Source organism: Mobula birostris, chromosome 11 (genome assembly GCF_030028105.1).
Source record: "Mobula birostris isolate sMobBir1 chromosome 11, sMobBir1.hap1, whole genome shotgun sequence".
Classification (NCBI taxonomy): Eukaryota; Metazoa; Chordata; class Chondrichthyes; order Myliobatiformes; family Myliobatidae; genus Mobula; species Mobula birostris.
This window is the reverse complement of record NC_092380.1, coordinates 113,620,266-113,633,461: the sequence shown is the minus strand read 5'-3', so window position 1 is coordinate 113,633,461 and position 13,196 is coordinate 113,620,266. Positions and strand designations below refer to the sequence as shown.

General features: G+C 48.5%; 1 protein-coding gene across 13 annotated transcripts in view; it reads left to right on the top strand.

The window, feature by feature from the left end:
• The window catches only part of mical2b (microtubule associated monooxygenase, calponin and LIM domain containing 2b), a 262,965-nt gene that overhangs the window by 85,926 nt on the left and 163,843 nt on the right, over positions 1–13,196 (top strand). For all 13 annotated transcript variants that reach the window (XM_072272895.1, XM_072272882.1, XM_072272883.1 and 10 more), the window contains exon 3: positions 12,776–12,983. In XM_072272895.1, the coding sequence (XP_072128996.1) occupies positions 12,776–12,983 (208 nt within the window). The remainder of the gene's footprint in view (positions 1–12,775; positions 12,984–13,196) is intronic.

Sequence of the window (13,196 nt, the reverse complement as noted above, 5' to 3'; positions counted from 1 at the left end):
AAAGGCTGGCCTGGTGGGGATGGGTAGGTGGGTACAGGCACTCCCAGCCCTGGGACACCAGGCAAGATCATTTGATTCCAGACAATTGGTTTATTGATCATTACAGAATGTCTCTCTGGCATTTCCCACTTCATCCTCTCTCCCTTCCCCCCTTCAGACCACAATAAAGACCCATATCAAAATCAGGTTTATCATCACTCACATACTGTACGTCTAAGTCATGAATTTTTTTTTGCAGCAGCAGTACAGTGCAATACATAAAATTACTACAGTACTGTGTAAAAGTCTTGGGCACCCTCACTGTGAATACTTGCCTAAGACTTTTGCCCAGTAGTGTATGTTAGTCATCAAATGGCCAGTGGAACCTTGCCCAGACATAGTTCCCAGAGCTGTGTTCCTATTAATAAAACCTCACTTTGAACTGAACTGAACTGAAGCCCATCGTTTGACAAGTGTTCTATTTATTTATTTAGTGATACAATATGGGGTAGGCTCTTCCACCCCTTCGAGCCACACCACCCCAGCAACCTGCAACTCTGATTAACCCTAACCCAATCACAGGACAACTTTCTATGACTAGTTAACCTAACCTAGAGTCTTTGGACTGTGGGAGGAAATCAGAACGCTCAGGGAAAACCCACGCATTCCACAGAGTGGACGTACAGAGGCTCCTTACAGAACGTCCCCGGAATTGAGCTCAGTACTCCGGAACGCCATGACCAGTGATTGCATCGAGTTATTGAACCAGTTATTTTTTTATTTTGTGTGTGATGTGAAGTTGCACTGAGGCTGTCATTCAGCCCGATGGTTTGATGCTAGCCTTTCCGCATCCTGTGATTCTCCCTCTCCCAATCTTTCCTTTGCCTTTTCTATCATTTCCCTCCTCCAGCTATTCCTCGTCCAGATTAATTTTTATATATGTAGAGATACAGGCCCTTCCTGCTCAACAAGCTCGCACTACCCAATTACAACATCCAATACTGTTCTATTTTGCATATCTTCTGTGCGTGACTGATGTTTACTTCTATCTTATAGGTGCTTTCCTTAAGCTGTGTATGATTGTCAGTACTGTGTTTTGCACCTTGACCCTGGAGATCACTGTTTTGTTTAGCTGTACTCATGTATGGTTGAATAACAATTAAAGTTCAACTTGAAATTGATATGTCTACCCTTGAAACCCATGGACCGGAAACCCATGCACCTCTGGAGTGTGGGAGGAACCCGGAGCACCTTGAGGAAACCCGTGCGATCACTGGGAAAAAGTACAAACTCCTTACAGAGAGCGGCAGCAATTAAACCCTCATCACTGGCGCTGTAAAGAGTATCGCTAACTGCTACAATATAGTGCTGCCTTCTCCTCGTAACCCTTGAACCACACCCCCCCCCCCCCCCCCCGGCTTATCAATCAAGAGCCTTGAAGAATGAGGGATGACTTAGCAGAGGGAAGTCACAGCAGTCGGGTCTTTGGCACTGAGTTGGGCTCTGTGACTCAGAAGAGAAGGGAGAGAGCTGGCGAGCTGTGGTGATAGGGGATTCGTTAGTTAGGGGAACAGAAAGGAAGCTCTGTGAGCGAGAATAAAATTCTTGGATGGGATACGAGGAATTCTCCACCAGAGAAAGCAGGATCTCCCAGTGGCCACACATTTTAATTCCACATCCCATTCCCATTCTGACATGTCTATCCATGGCCTCCTCTACTGTAAAGATGAAGTCACACTCAGGTTGGAGGAACAACACCTTATATTCCGTCTGGGTAGCCTCCAACCCGATGGCATTAACATTGACTTCTCTAACTTCCGCTAATGCCCCACCTCCCCCTCGTACCCCATCCGTTATTTATTTTTATACACACATTCTTTCTCTTTCTCTCCTTTTTCTCCCTCTGTCCCTCTGACTATACCCCTTGCCCATCCTCAGGGTTCCCCCCCCCCCACTTTTCCTTCTCCCTGGGCCTCCTGTCCCATGATCCTCTCATATCCCTTTTGCCAATCACCTGTCCAGCTCTTGGCTCCATCCCTCCCCCTCCTGTCTTCTCCTATCATTTCGGATCTCCTCCTCCCCCTCCCACTTTCAAATATCTTACTAACTCTTCCTTCAGTTAGTCCTGACGAAGGGTCCCGGCCCGAAACGTCGGCTGTACCTCTTCCTAGAGATGCTGCCTGGCCTGCTGCGTTCACCGGCCACTTTGATGTGTGTTGCTTGGATGGGATGTTGCCTCCTGGGTGCCAGGGTCTGGGATATCTTGGATCAGCAATCTTAAGTGGGAGGGTGAACAGCCAGAGGTCGTGATCCATGTAGGTACCAATGACATGGGTAGGAAGAGTGATGAGTAGGAGATTCTGTAAAATGAGTTCAGGGAGTTAGGTGCTAAATTAAAGAGCAGGACTTCCAGCATTGTGATCTCAGGATTGCTATGTGCTGGTGAGTGCAGAAATAAAATGATTATATAGTTTAATACATTATATATTTATATAGTTTGAATTGGTGTAGGAGGGAGGGCATATGATTTTTGGTGGGACCTGTGCAGAAGAGACTGCACTTGAGCTTGAAGGGGACTATCCTGGTGGGAAGGTTTGCTAGTGCTGCAAGGGGGTGGGGGTGGTGTTAAACTAGAGTTGCAGGGGGATGGAAACTTGAGTGCCAGAACAGTTCAAAGTTCAAACCTTCAAAGAAAAATTTATCAGAGTACATACATGTCATATTCATAGTCGTAGTCATACTTTATTGATCCCAGGAGAAATTGGTTAATCACATCACATCACATACCACCCTGAGATTCTTTTTCCTGTGGGCATGCTTATCAAATCTACAGAACAGTAACTGTAAACAGGATCAATGAACTCTAAATTCTGCAAATGTAATATCAAGCAGTAGTAAATCAAGGCAAGTGCACTTGTCTGGAAGATGCTTCACCACTCATCTGAGAGGCTTCTTCAGTTCTGATCCATGGTGCCTAGCTTTCCAGTTTATAAACTGAGTTGTTTAAAGATATAGCAATCACATGAGAGTCAAAGGGGTAATGAAAGGGTCATTAGTCTTACCTTTGCGTGAATTGAGGTGTGAACTGTTGTGGAGACACCAGGGTAGAGATGTTAGCACTGCATTGTAAGTAGCTGAAAGGTGGTGTCGAACCCCACCCCCCTGTTCAGGGATAGGTTTTCCAGTTTGACAGAGGTGGCTTCGTTTACCCCTCTTTAAAACCTCCCATCCTCCCTCTCCAAAATGTTATCATCAAAGGAGTGTCCCTTCTCCTTTAGTTGTCGATATACAGCTGAGTCTTGACCCGAGGTGTTAGCTCTCCTATGTTGGGCCATCCGTTTGTGAAGTGGTTGTTTTGTCTCACTGATCTACAGATCTGTGCAACGCTCACAACATGCTGGAGGAACTCAGCAGGTTGGACGGCATCCGTGGAAAAGATCGGTCGACGTTTTGGGCCAGAACCCTTCGTCGGGACTGTAGAGGGAAGGGGCAGAGGCCCTATAAAGAAGGTGGGGGGAGGGTGAGAAGGAGAAGGCTGGTAGGTTCCAGGTTCCTCTACAGTCCTGACGAAGGGTTCCAGCCCGAAACGTTGACCGATCTTTTCCACGGATGCTGCCCGACCTGCTGAGTTCCTCCAGCATGTTGTGAGTGTTGCCCCAGCATCTGTAGATTATTTTGTGTTACAGCTCTGTGCAGTTCTATTGGAGAGCATATACAATATTGCTCTGTTTATGTTTGTGTGTAGGATCCTTGGGGTGGATGAGTTGTTTTTGTCTGAGTGTGTTTGTAGGTTTAGAAAACAGAAGTTTGATGTTTGTTGAAATTCCTTTTGAGTTTCTCTGAAACTCCAGCTATATATGGGATGAATATTTTCCTGTCTGCTTTGCTCATTACCTCTGTCTGTTGAGCTGATGCCTGCTGGTTTTTGTTGTTTTGATGAAGACCCAGTCAGGATATTCAATCCACCCCTGAACAGAGGGTTTGGGGTTCGACACCACCTATCAGCTACTTACAGTGCAGTCCTCATGCCTCAACCCCAGCGTCTCCACAACAGTTCACACCTCCATTCATGCAAAGGTGAGACTGATGACCCCCTTATTACCTCTATGGCTCTTAATGACTCTCATGTGATTCCCATACCTTTGAATAACTTACCGGGTTTACAAATCTGAAAACTACCCACCATGGATTAGAACTGAAGAAACCTCTGGGAGAGTGGTGAAATGTCTTCTGGACAACACAGCAAGTCTAGTTGCCTCGATTTTTACTACTGCTTGATATACAATGACCTGGATGCCTGAGAACCTTCATAGACATATCTGCAAATGCAAATATAAATAAATGGCAATAAACAACAAGAACATGAAATAACAGGATAAAGAGTTCTTAAGGTGAGATCATTGGTTGTGAGAACACCAGAAATAGAATGAGTGTAGTTATCCAATCACAAACAAGAGAAAGTCTGCGGATGCTGGAAATCCAAACAACACACACAAAATAGTGGAGGAACTCAGCAGGCCAGGCAGCATCTATGGGGAAAAAAATACAGTCGATGTTTCAGACTGAGCCCCTTCAGCAGGAGTGTAGTTACGCCCTTTTGTTCAAGAGCCTGATGGTTGAGGGATAGTAGTTGTTCTTGAACCTGGTGGTGTGAGTCCTGAGGCTCTTGTACCTTCTACCTGATGGGCAGCAGCGAGAAATGTGCATCGTCTGGGTGGTGAGGATCTTTGATGATAGATGCTGCATTTCTATGGCAACATCTCATAGTCATACTCATACTTTATTGATCCCGAGGGAAATTGGTTTTCGTTACAGTTGCACCATAAATAATTAAATAGTAATAAAACCATAAATAATTAAATAGTAATATGTAAATTATGCCAGGAAATAAGTCCAGGACCAGCCTATTGGCTCAGGGTGTCTGACCCTCCAAGGGAGGAGTTGTAAAGTTTGATGGCCACAGGCAGGAATGATTTCCTATGACTCTGTGTTGCATTTCGGTAGAATGAGTCTCTGGCTGAATGTACTCCTGTGCCCAACCAGTACATTATGTAGTGGATGGGAGACATTGTCCAAGATGGCATTCAACTTGGACAGCATCTCAGTGGTTGGGAGGACTTTACCAGTGACATACTGAGCCGAATCTGCTACCTTTGGTGGGATTTTCTGCTCAAAAGCATTGGTGTTCCCATACCAGGCTGTAAAGCAGCCAGTCAGCATACTTTCAACCACATATTTATGGAAGTTTGTTAAGGTTTTTGATAACGTGCCAAATCTCTGCAGACTGCTGAGGAAGTAGAGTTAGTGGAGAGGTTGTGGTGACAGATGTTGATAAGACCTTAGACGAAGTCAGGAATCAAAAAGTTGAGCATGATGCAAACTTAGCTGGGTATATTTCAAAGCAAGAAGTATGGTAGGAAAGGCAGATGAGCTCAGGGCATGGATCAACATCTGGATTATTATATTGTAGCCATTAGTAAGACCTGAACCAGCTGGTGGTGTGGTGGCATCAACACTGGACTTCAAGGCAGATGGTCCTGAGTTCAAACCCAGCCGGGTCCCAACCTGGGCAACGCGGAAGAAAGGTCTGACAGTCTACTTCCATATCTTGCCACGAAAACCCTGTGGATCCTGTGGTCCATGAGGTCACAAAGAGTCACACTCGACTAAACGACTGAACAACAACAGCTCAGTGTTCCAGGGTTCCCTTGTTTTAGACAGGACAGAGCAGAGGGTTGGCGTTACTAGTCAGGGAAAATGTCACAACTGTGCTCAGTCAGGACAGACTGGAGGACTTGACTAGTGAGGTGGTGTGGCTGGAATTGAGAAATAAGAAAGGTATGACCACATTAATGGGGTTATATTACAGACCATTCAACAGTCTGTGGGATTTAAAGGAACAAATTTGCAAAGAGATCACAGACTGATGTAAGAAGTATAAGGTTGTGATAGTAGGTGATTTTAACTTTCCACATGTTGACTGAGACTCTTGTACTGTAAAAAGACTAGATGGGATAGAGTTTGTCAAATGTGTTCAGGAAAGTTCCCTTCATCAGTTCGTAGAAGTCCCAAAGAGAGAGTTTGTAATACTTGATCTACTGTAGGGGAATGAGACAGAGCAGGTGACATAAGTTTGTGTAGGGGAACACTTTGCATCTGGTGATTATAATGCCATTAGTTTCAAATTAAATATATGAAAAATTAGGTCCGGTCTGTGGGTTGAGATTCTAAGTTGGAAAAAGGCCGATTTTGATAGTATCAGAAAGGATCTGGCAAGTGTAGATTAGGACAGACTGTTTTCTGGCAAAGGTGTACTTGGTAAATGGGAGGCCTCAAAAAGTGAAATGTTGAGAGTACGAAGCTTGTAACAATAAAAGGTAAAGGTAATGGGTATGTGGAGTTTTGGTTTTCTCGAGATATTGAGGCTCTGCTTAAGAAAAAAGAGGTGCATTGCAGGTTTAGGCAGGTCCATAGGAGCAAATGAGGTGCTTCTAGGGTATCACAAATGCAAGAGAACACTTAAGAATGAAATCAGGAGGCTAAAAGAAGGTATGAGGTTGCCCTGACAGACAAGCAGAAGAATCATAAGGATTCTATGCATATGTGAAGAGCAAAAGGATTGCAAGGAACAAAATTGGTCCTCTGGAAGACCAGGATGGTAATCCATGTGTAGAGCCAAAAGAAGTGGATCTTAAATGGATTTTTTACATCAGTATTTACGCAGGAGACACATACAGACTCTATAGAAGTGAGGCAAAGTGGCATCAACGTCATGGACTCCATACGGATTACAGGAGGTGTTTGCTGTCTTGAGGCAAATCAGGGCCTGGCAAGGTGTTCCCTTGGGCCCTGTGAGAGGCAAGTGCAGAAATTGCCAGAGCACTAGCAGAGATATTAAACCATCCTTAGCTACAGGTGGGGTACCAGAGAATTGGAGGATAGCCAGTGTTTTTCCACTGAGGTCATGGTTAAGGGTTAAAGGTAAAATAGTTAAGGGATATGAGGGGAAACTTCACTCAGAGGGTCATGAGAGTGTGGAACGAGCTGCCAGCGCAAGTGATAGATGCAAACTTGATTTCAACGGTTAAGAGAAGGTTGGAGATGGACACGGATGGTAGGGATATGGAGGTCTATGGTCCTGGTGCAGGTCGATGGGAGTAGGCAGTTTAAATGGTTTGACATGGACCAGATGGGCCAAAGGGCCTGTTTCTGTGCTGTACTTTTCCATGACTGTGACTCTAAACCTATCAATATACTCATTGGCTTGTCCTTTGCAGCTGTCTGTGGCAATGAATTCCACAGAGAGACCACACTCAGGACAAAGAAATTCCTCTTCATCTGTTCTAAAGGGATGTCCCTCTATTCCAGAGGGTCCCAACCTGCGGTGCATGGACCCCTTGCCTAATAGTATTGGTCCATGGCATGAAAAAGGTTGGGAACCCTGCTCTATTCTGAGGCTGTGCCCTCAGATACTGGACTCTCCCACCACAGGAAACGTCCTCTCCACATCCACTCTACCCTGGAGGCAAAGTTTTTCCCCAGAGGACTGTGAGGGTTTGGATCTCTCTCCCCTGGTTTACACTTGCTGACGTTGTCTGGGATTGAGATTGGTGGTTTTCTGGAGAGCAGGAGTAGCATTTGAGCATTGGGTGAGAACGTTGATGAGACGTTTGTGATCAGGAGAGGGAGAAAGGACTCAATTGGCCTGTTTCTGCTGGTCCTAACGCGTGCACTGCGGAAGCCAGCCAGAGAGGAAACCAGCACCTTTTACTGGGAAAGAAACTCAGTGAAACAATGACAGATTTCACAAGCAAGCTGATTTACACGTTTAGGAAGGAGCCTCCTGCGAGACTTCCTCTCCTTTCACGGAGCAGCAAGGAAATAATAATTTTCAGTGCAAAATATTTCCTCCCAGTGTGAGCACTGCTGATTAATTTTCCTCCTGGTGCTTGGGACGGGGAAGTCAAATTAAGCCAAGATCAACAGCATGACAACATCATGAGGAAGGTAGTGAATAGCGAGGGGTAGGTCACCTCATGTTTAAATTCTGAGCAGGGACCACACAAGAGGAATGTGTTCTATAGCAGTTTTCCAAAACTGTAGGCAATGAAGATCAGAATCAGGTTTATTATCACCAGCATGTGTCATGAAATTTGTCAACTTAGCAGCAGCAGTTCAATGCAATATGTAATATAGAATAAATAAATTACAGTAGATGTATATGGAATAGATTAAAATTGTGTAAAAGCAGAAATAATATATATTAAAAAATTGAGGTAGTGTTCATGAGTTCAATATCCATTTAGGAATTGGATGGCAGAGAGGAAGAAACTGTTCCTAAATCGCTGAGTATGTGCCTTCAGGCTTCTGTACCTCCTACCTGATGGTAACAGTGAGAAAAGGGCATGCCCTGGGTGCTGGAGGTCCTTAATAAAGGACGCTGCCTTCCTGAACCACCACTCTTTGAAGATGTCCTGGGTACTTTGTAGGCTAGTACTCAAGATGGAGCTGACTAGATTTACAACCCTCTGCAGCTTCTTTTGGTCCTGTGCAATGGCCCCCCATACCAGACAGTGATGCAGCCTGTCAGAATGCTCTCCACGGTGCACCTATAGAAGTTTTTGGGTGTATTTGTTGACATACCAAATCTCTTCAAACTCCTAATGAAGTATAGCCGCTGTCTTGCCTGCATCGATAATTTGGGACCAGGTTAGATCCTCAGAGATCTTGACACCCAGGAACTTGAAGCCGCTCACTCTCTCCACTTCTGATCCCTCCATGAGGATTGGTATGTGTTCCTTTGTCTTACCCTTCCTGTAGTCCACAATCAGCTCTTTCGTCTTACTGACGTTGAGTGCCAGGTTGTTGCTGCGACACCACTCCACTAGTTGGCATATGACACTCCTGTATGCCCTCTCGTCACCGTCTGAGATTCTACCAACAATGGTCGTATCATCAGCAAATTTATAGTTTGTATTTGAGCTATGCCTAGCCACACAGTCATGGGTATAGAGAGAGTAGAGCAGTGGACTAAGCACACACCCCTGAGGTGCACCAGTGTTGATTGTCAGTGAGGAGAAGATATTATCACCAATCTGCACAGACTGTGGTCGGAGGTACAGAGGCCCAAGTTCTGTAACTTCTCAATCAGGATTGTGAAAATGATGGTGTTAAATGCCGAGCTATAGTCAATGAACATCCTGACATAGGTGTTGGTCTAACGCCATGTGAAGAGCCATTGAGATTGTGTCTGCCGTTGACCTATTGTGGTGATAGGGAAATTGCATTGGGTCCAGGCCCTTGCTGAGGCAGGAGTTCTGTCTGGTTATGACCAACTTCTCAAAGCATTTCATCACTGTAGATGTGAGTGCTACCAGGCGATAGTCATTAAGGCAGCTCACATTATTCTTCTTAGGCACTCGTATTGTTGCCTTTTTGAAGCAAGTGGAAACTTCTGCCCAATTTTTTGAAGTTCGACCATGGTTGGAATTTAGCAGGCATGGTGGACAGTGTGCGCGTATAGCACCGTCCCGGACACAGCAGTATGAAGGTGACCTCATTATCTGTTTAGAAGTTGAATGCGGTCTTGAGTTTGGATGGGACACAGGACAGATAGCAGATGGGACTGATCTTTAGCATCTTAGCTAAAGAGACCCCCTCCCACAGTGTGACCCTCCCTCAGCACCACCCCTCCCACAGTGTGACCCTCCCTCCCACAGTGTGACCCTCCCTCAGCACCACCCCTCCCACAGTGTGACCCTCCCTCAGCACCACCCCTCCCACAGTGTGACCCACACTCGGTACCACCCCTCCCACAGTGCGACCCTCCCTCAGTACCACCCCTCCCACAGTGTGACTCACCCTCAGTACCACCCCTCCCACAGTGTGACCCTCCCTCACTACCACCCCTCCCACAGTGTGACCCTCCCTCGGTACCACCCCTCCCACAGTGTCACCCTCCCTCACTACCACCCCTCCCACAGTGCAACTCTCCCTCGGTACCACCCCTCCCACAGTGCGACCCTCCCTCGGTACCACCCCTCCCACAGTGCGACCCTCCTTCACTACCACCCCTCCCACAGTGCGACCCTCCTTCACTACCACCCCTCCCACAGTGCGACCCTCCTTCACTACCACCCCTCCCACAGTGCGACTCTCCCTCGGTACCACCCCTCCCTCAGTGCGACCCTCCCTCGGTACCACTCCTCCCTCAGTGCGACCCTCCCTCACTACCACCCCTCCCTCACTACCACCCCTCCCTCACTACCACCCCTCCCTCAGTGTGACCCTCCCTCGGTACCACCCCTTCCACAGTGTCACCCTCCCTCGGTACCACCCCTCCCACAGTGTGACCCTCCCTCAGTACCACCCCTCCCACAGTGTGACCCCCACTCAGTACCACCCCTCCCACAGTGTGACCCTCCCTCAGTACCACTCCTCCCACAGTGTGACCCTCCCTCAGTACCACTCCTCCCACAGTGTGACCCCCGCTCAGTACCACCCCTCCCACAGTGTGACCCTCCCTCTGTACCACCCCTCCCTCAGTGTGACCCTCCCTCGGTACCACTCCTCCCACAGTGTGACCCCCGCTCAGTACCACCCCTCCCACAGTGTGACCCTCCCTCTGTACCACCCCTCCCACAGTGTGACCCTCCCTCAGTACCACTCCTCCCACAGTGTGACCCCCGCTCAGTACCACCCCTCCCACAGTGTGACCCTCCCTCTGTACCACCCCTCCCACAGTGTGACCCTCCCTCAGTACCACTCCTCCCACAGTGTGACCCCCGCTCAGTACCACCCCTCCCACAGTGTGACCCTCCCTCAGTACCACCCCTCCCACAGTGACCCCCACTCAGTGCCACCCCTCCCACAGTGTGACCCTCCCTTAGTACCACCCCTCCCTTAAAACTGCCCATTTCAGGAATGAACAGAAACAGGGATTGACCCTGTCCACCCCCACCTCAACACCCCCCGGGTACCCACACCTATACCCTCATCTGAACCCCCTCCGCACCTTCACATATCTTGTCCCGTTGTCTCCTCTCCTCCTGCTCTCTACCCTCATCTTCGCCTCACCTTTTCTATCTTTCTCCCTTCACCTGAATATCCCAACCTTGAACACACCTTGCTGAGTGCTCCTCCACAGAACATCAACCCCCCCCCACCCCCAGTCCTCCTCAAGCCCTCCGCCTCAGGGAGAGAATTCCAAATGTTCCCCACCACCCAGGGAAGGAATTCCTTGTCAGTTGTGTCCGAAATGGAAGAACCCCTGTCCGAGAGAATTCCAGATGCCCCCACCCAGACCCTCTCACCTCCCCACCCCGACTATGTCAGACCGCACCCACCCTCTCCCCCCACCCCACCCCAAAGCTCCAGCATTCTTCATTCCAATAAGATCACGTCGTGTTCTTCCAAACTACAGCTCGTGGGAGGTCTGGGAATGGAGAGATGGTGAGAGTTTGTGTGAGGTCGGGAAGTTGGATTGTGGGTAGGAGATTCATGGGACAAATGTGACAGGGTTGAAGACCTTTCTCACTATCTCTTAAATTGTTCACAAAACACTTGCCTCTTTGTTCTCAGCTCTTCATTCTGCACAGTCTTATGGCATGGGAACAGGCCCTTCAGCCCAACTGGTCAATACTGACCAAGATGCTCCATCTGAGCCAGTTGCACATGCCTGTGTTCGGCTCATGGCCTCCTAAACCTTTCCAATCCATCCACATGTCCAACTGTCTTTTAAACAATGGTGATGTACCTGCCTCAACTACTTCCACTGACAGCTCGATCCACACACTGTGTTTCAAAAGAAAAAGCTGGCCCTCAAGTTACTCTTAAAGGAAGGAAGTTGTAGAGGGTAGAATGTGTGTGTGTGTGTATGAGAGAAAGAGTAACCCTCTGTGTGTTGTATGTGTGAGAGGGTGATCCTCTGTGTCTGTGTGTGACACAGGGAGAGACTGTCTATGTGTGTATATGCCAGAGACTCTCTCTTTTAGAGTGTGGGTGTAGGTGTCTGCCGGTTGTGTTGTGCCCAGAGCAGATGAGAACACGAGCTGTTTCTGTAATGTGCCTGAAATCCTGGCTGGTTATGTCATTTTCTGCACGGTTTAATAAACAGCAGAAAAAGCAGCCGCCCCTCCCTTCCTCGGCTGGCCCTTTGCCAACTCCATGTGCTCCTGATGGGTCAATGGCACAAGAGTTTTACAGGGAATTCTCCAGGGCATGTTGCTTGGGGTCCCGGTCCGGGGGGAGGGGTGGGGGGAACAGTCTTGCAAAACAATGTACCCTCCTTAAATTATCATCTCTCCCCTCTCCATCGACACTGCCCTTCCCACCATGTGAACTTCCCTCAGTTTGAGTCATTATCAACATGAGCTTGCTGTGCACATATTTCTCTCCCTAACCCTTTCCCCCTCATCTCACCCCCTCACTCGTCCCCTCCCTCGCCCCCTCCTCCCTCACCTCCCTTCCCTTGCTCCCCCACCCCTCACCTCCCTTGCCCCCCTCCCCTCGCCCCCCTCCCTTGCCCCCTCCCTCTCCCTCCTCACCCCCTCTCCCTCCTCCTGCCCCCTGCCTCTCCTCCCCCTCTCCCTCTCCTCCCCCTCTCTCTCTCCTCCCCTCTCCCTCTCCTCCCCTCTCCCTCCCCTCCCCTCCCCTCCCCTCCCCTCCCCTCCCCTCCCCTCCCCTCCGCTCCCCTCTCCCCCTCTCCCCCCTGCCCCCTCCCCTCTGCCCCCACTTCCCCCTTGCCCCTCTGTCCCTGTCACACGGTTTCAGTATGTGTTTCTGTTCCTCCCCCCAGTGCCTGATCATTGGGGCCGGACCCTGTGGACTCCGAACCAGCATCGAGCTGGCACTGCTGGGCTGTAAGGTGGTTGTGCTGGAGAAGAGGGAGACCTTCGCCCGAAACAATGTTCTTCATCTCTGGCCGTCAACTATTCAGGACTTGCGAGCCCTGGGAGCCAAGAAGTTTTACGGCAAGTTCTGTGCTGGAGCGATAGATCACATCAGTAAGTATGCCTCACTGCAGAATCACAGTCAACTTGATGATCACTCTCATGTGAAATTTGTTGTTTTACAACTGCAGCACAGTGCAAATGGTGGGAACCAGGGTAATCCTGGAAACTGTAGGCCAGTGAGTCTCACATCAGTGGTAAGGAGGTACATGGAGAGAACTTTGAGGGATGGGATTTATGACCATTTGGAAAACCCTGGCCTTTTTA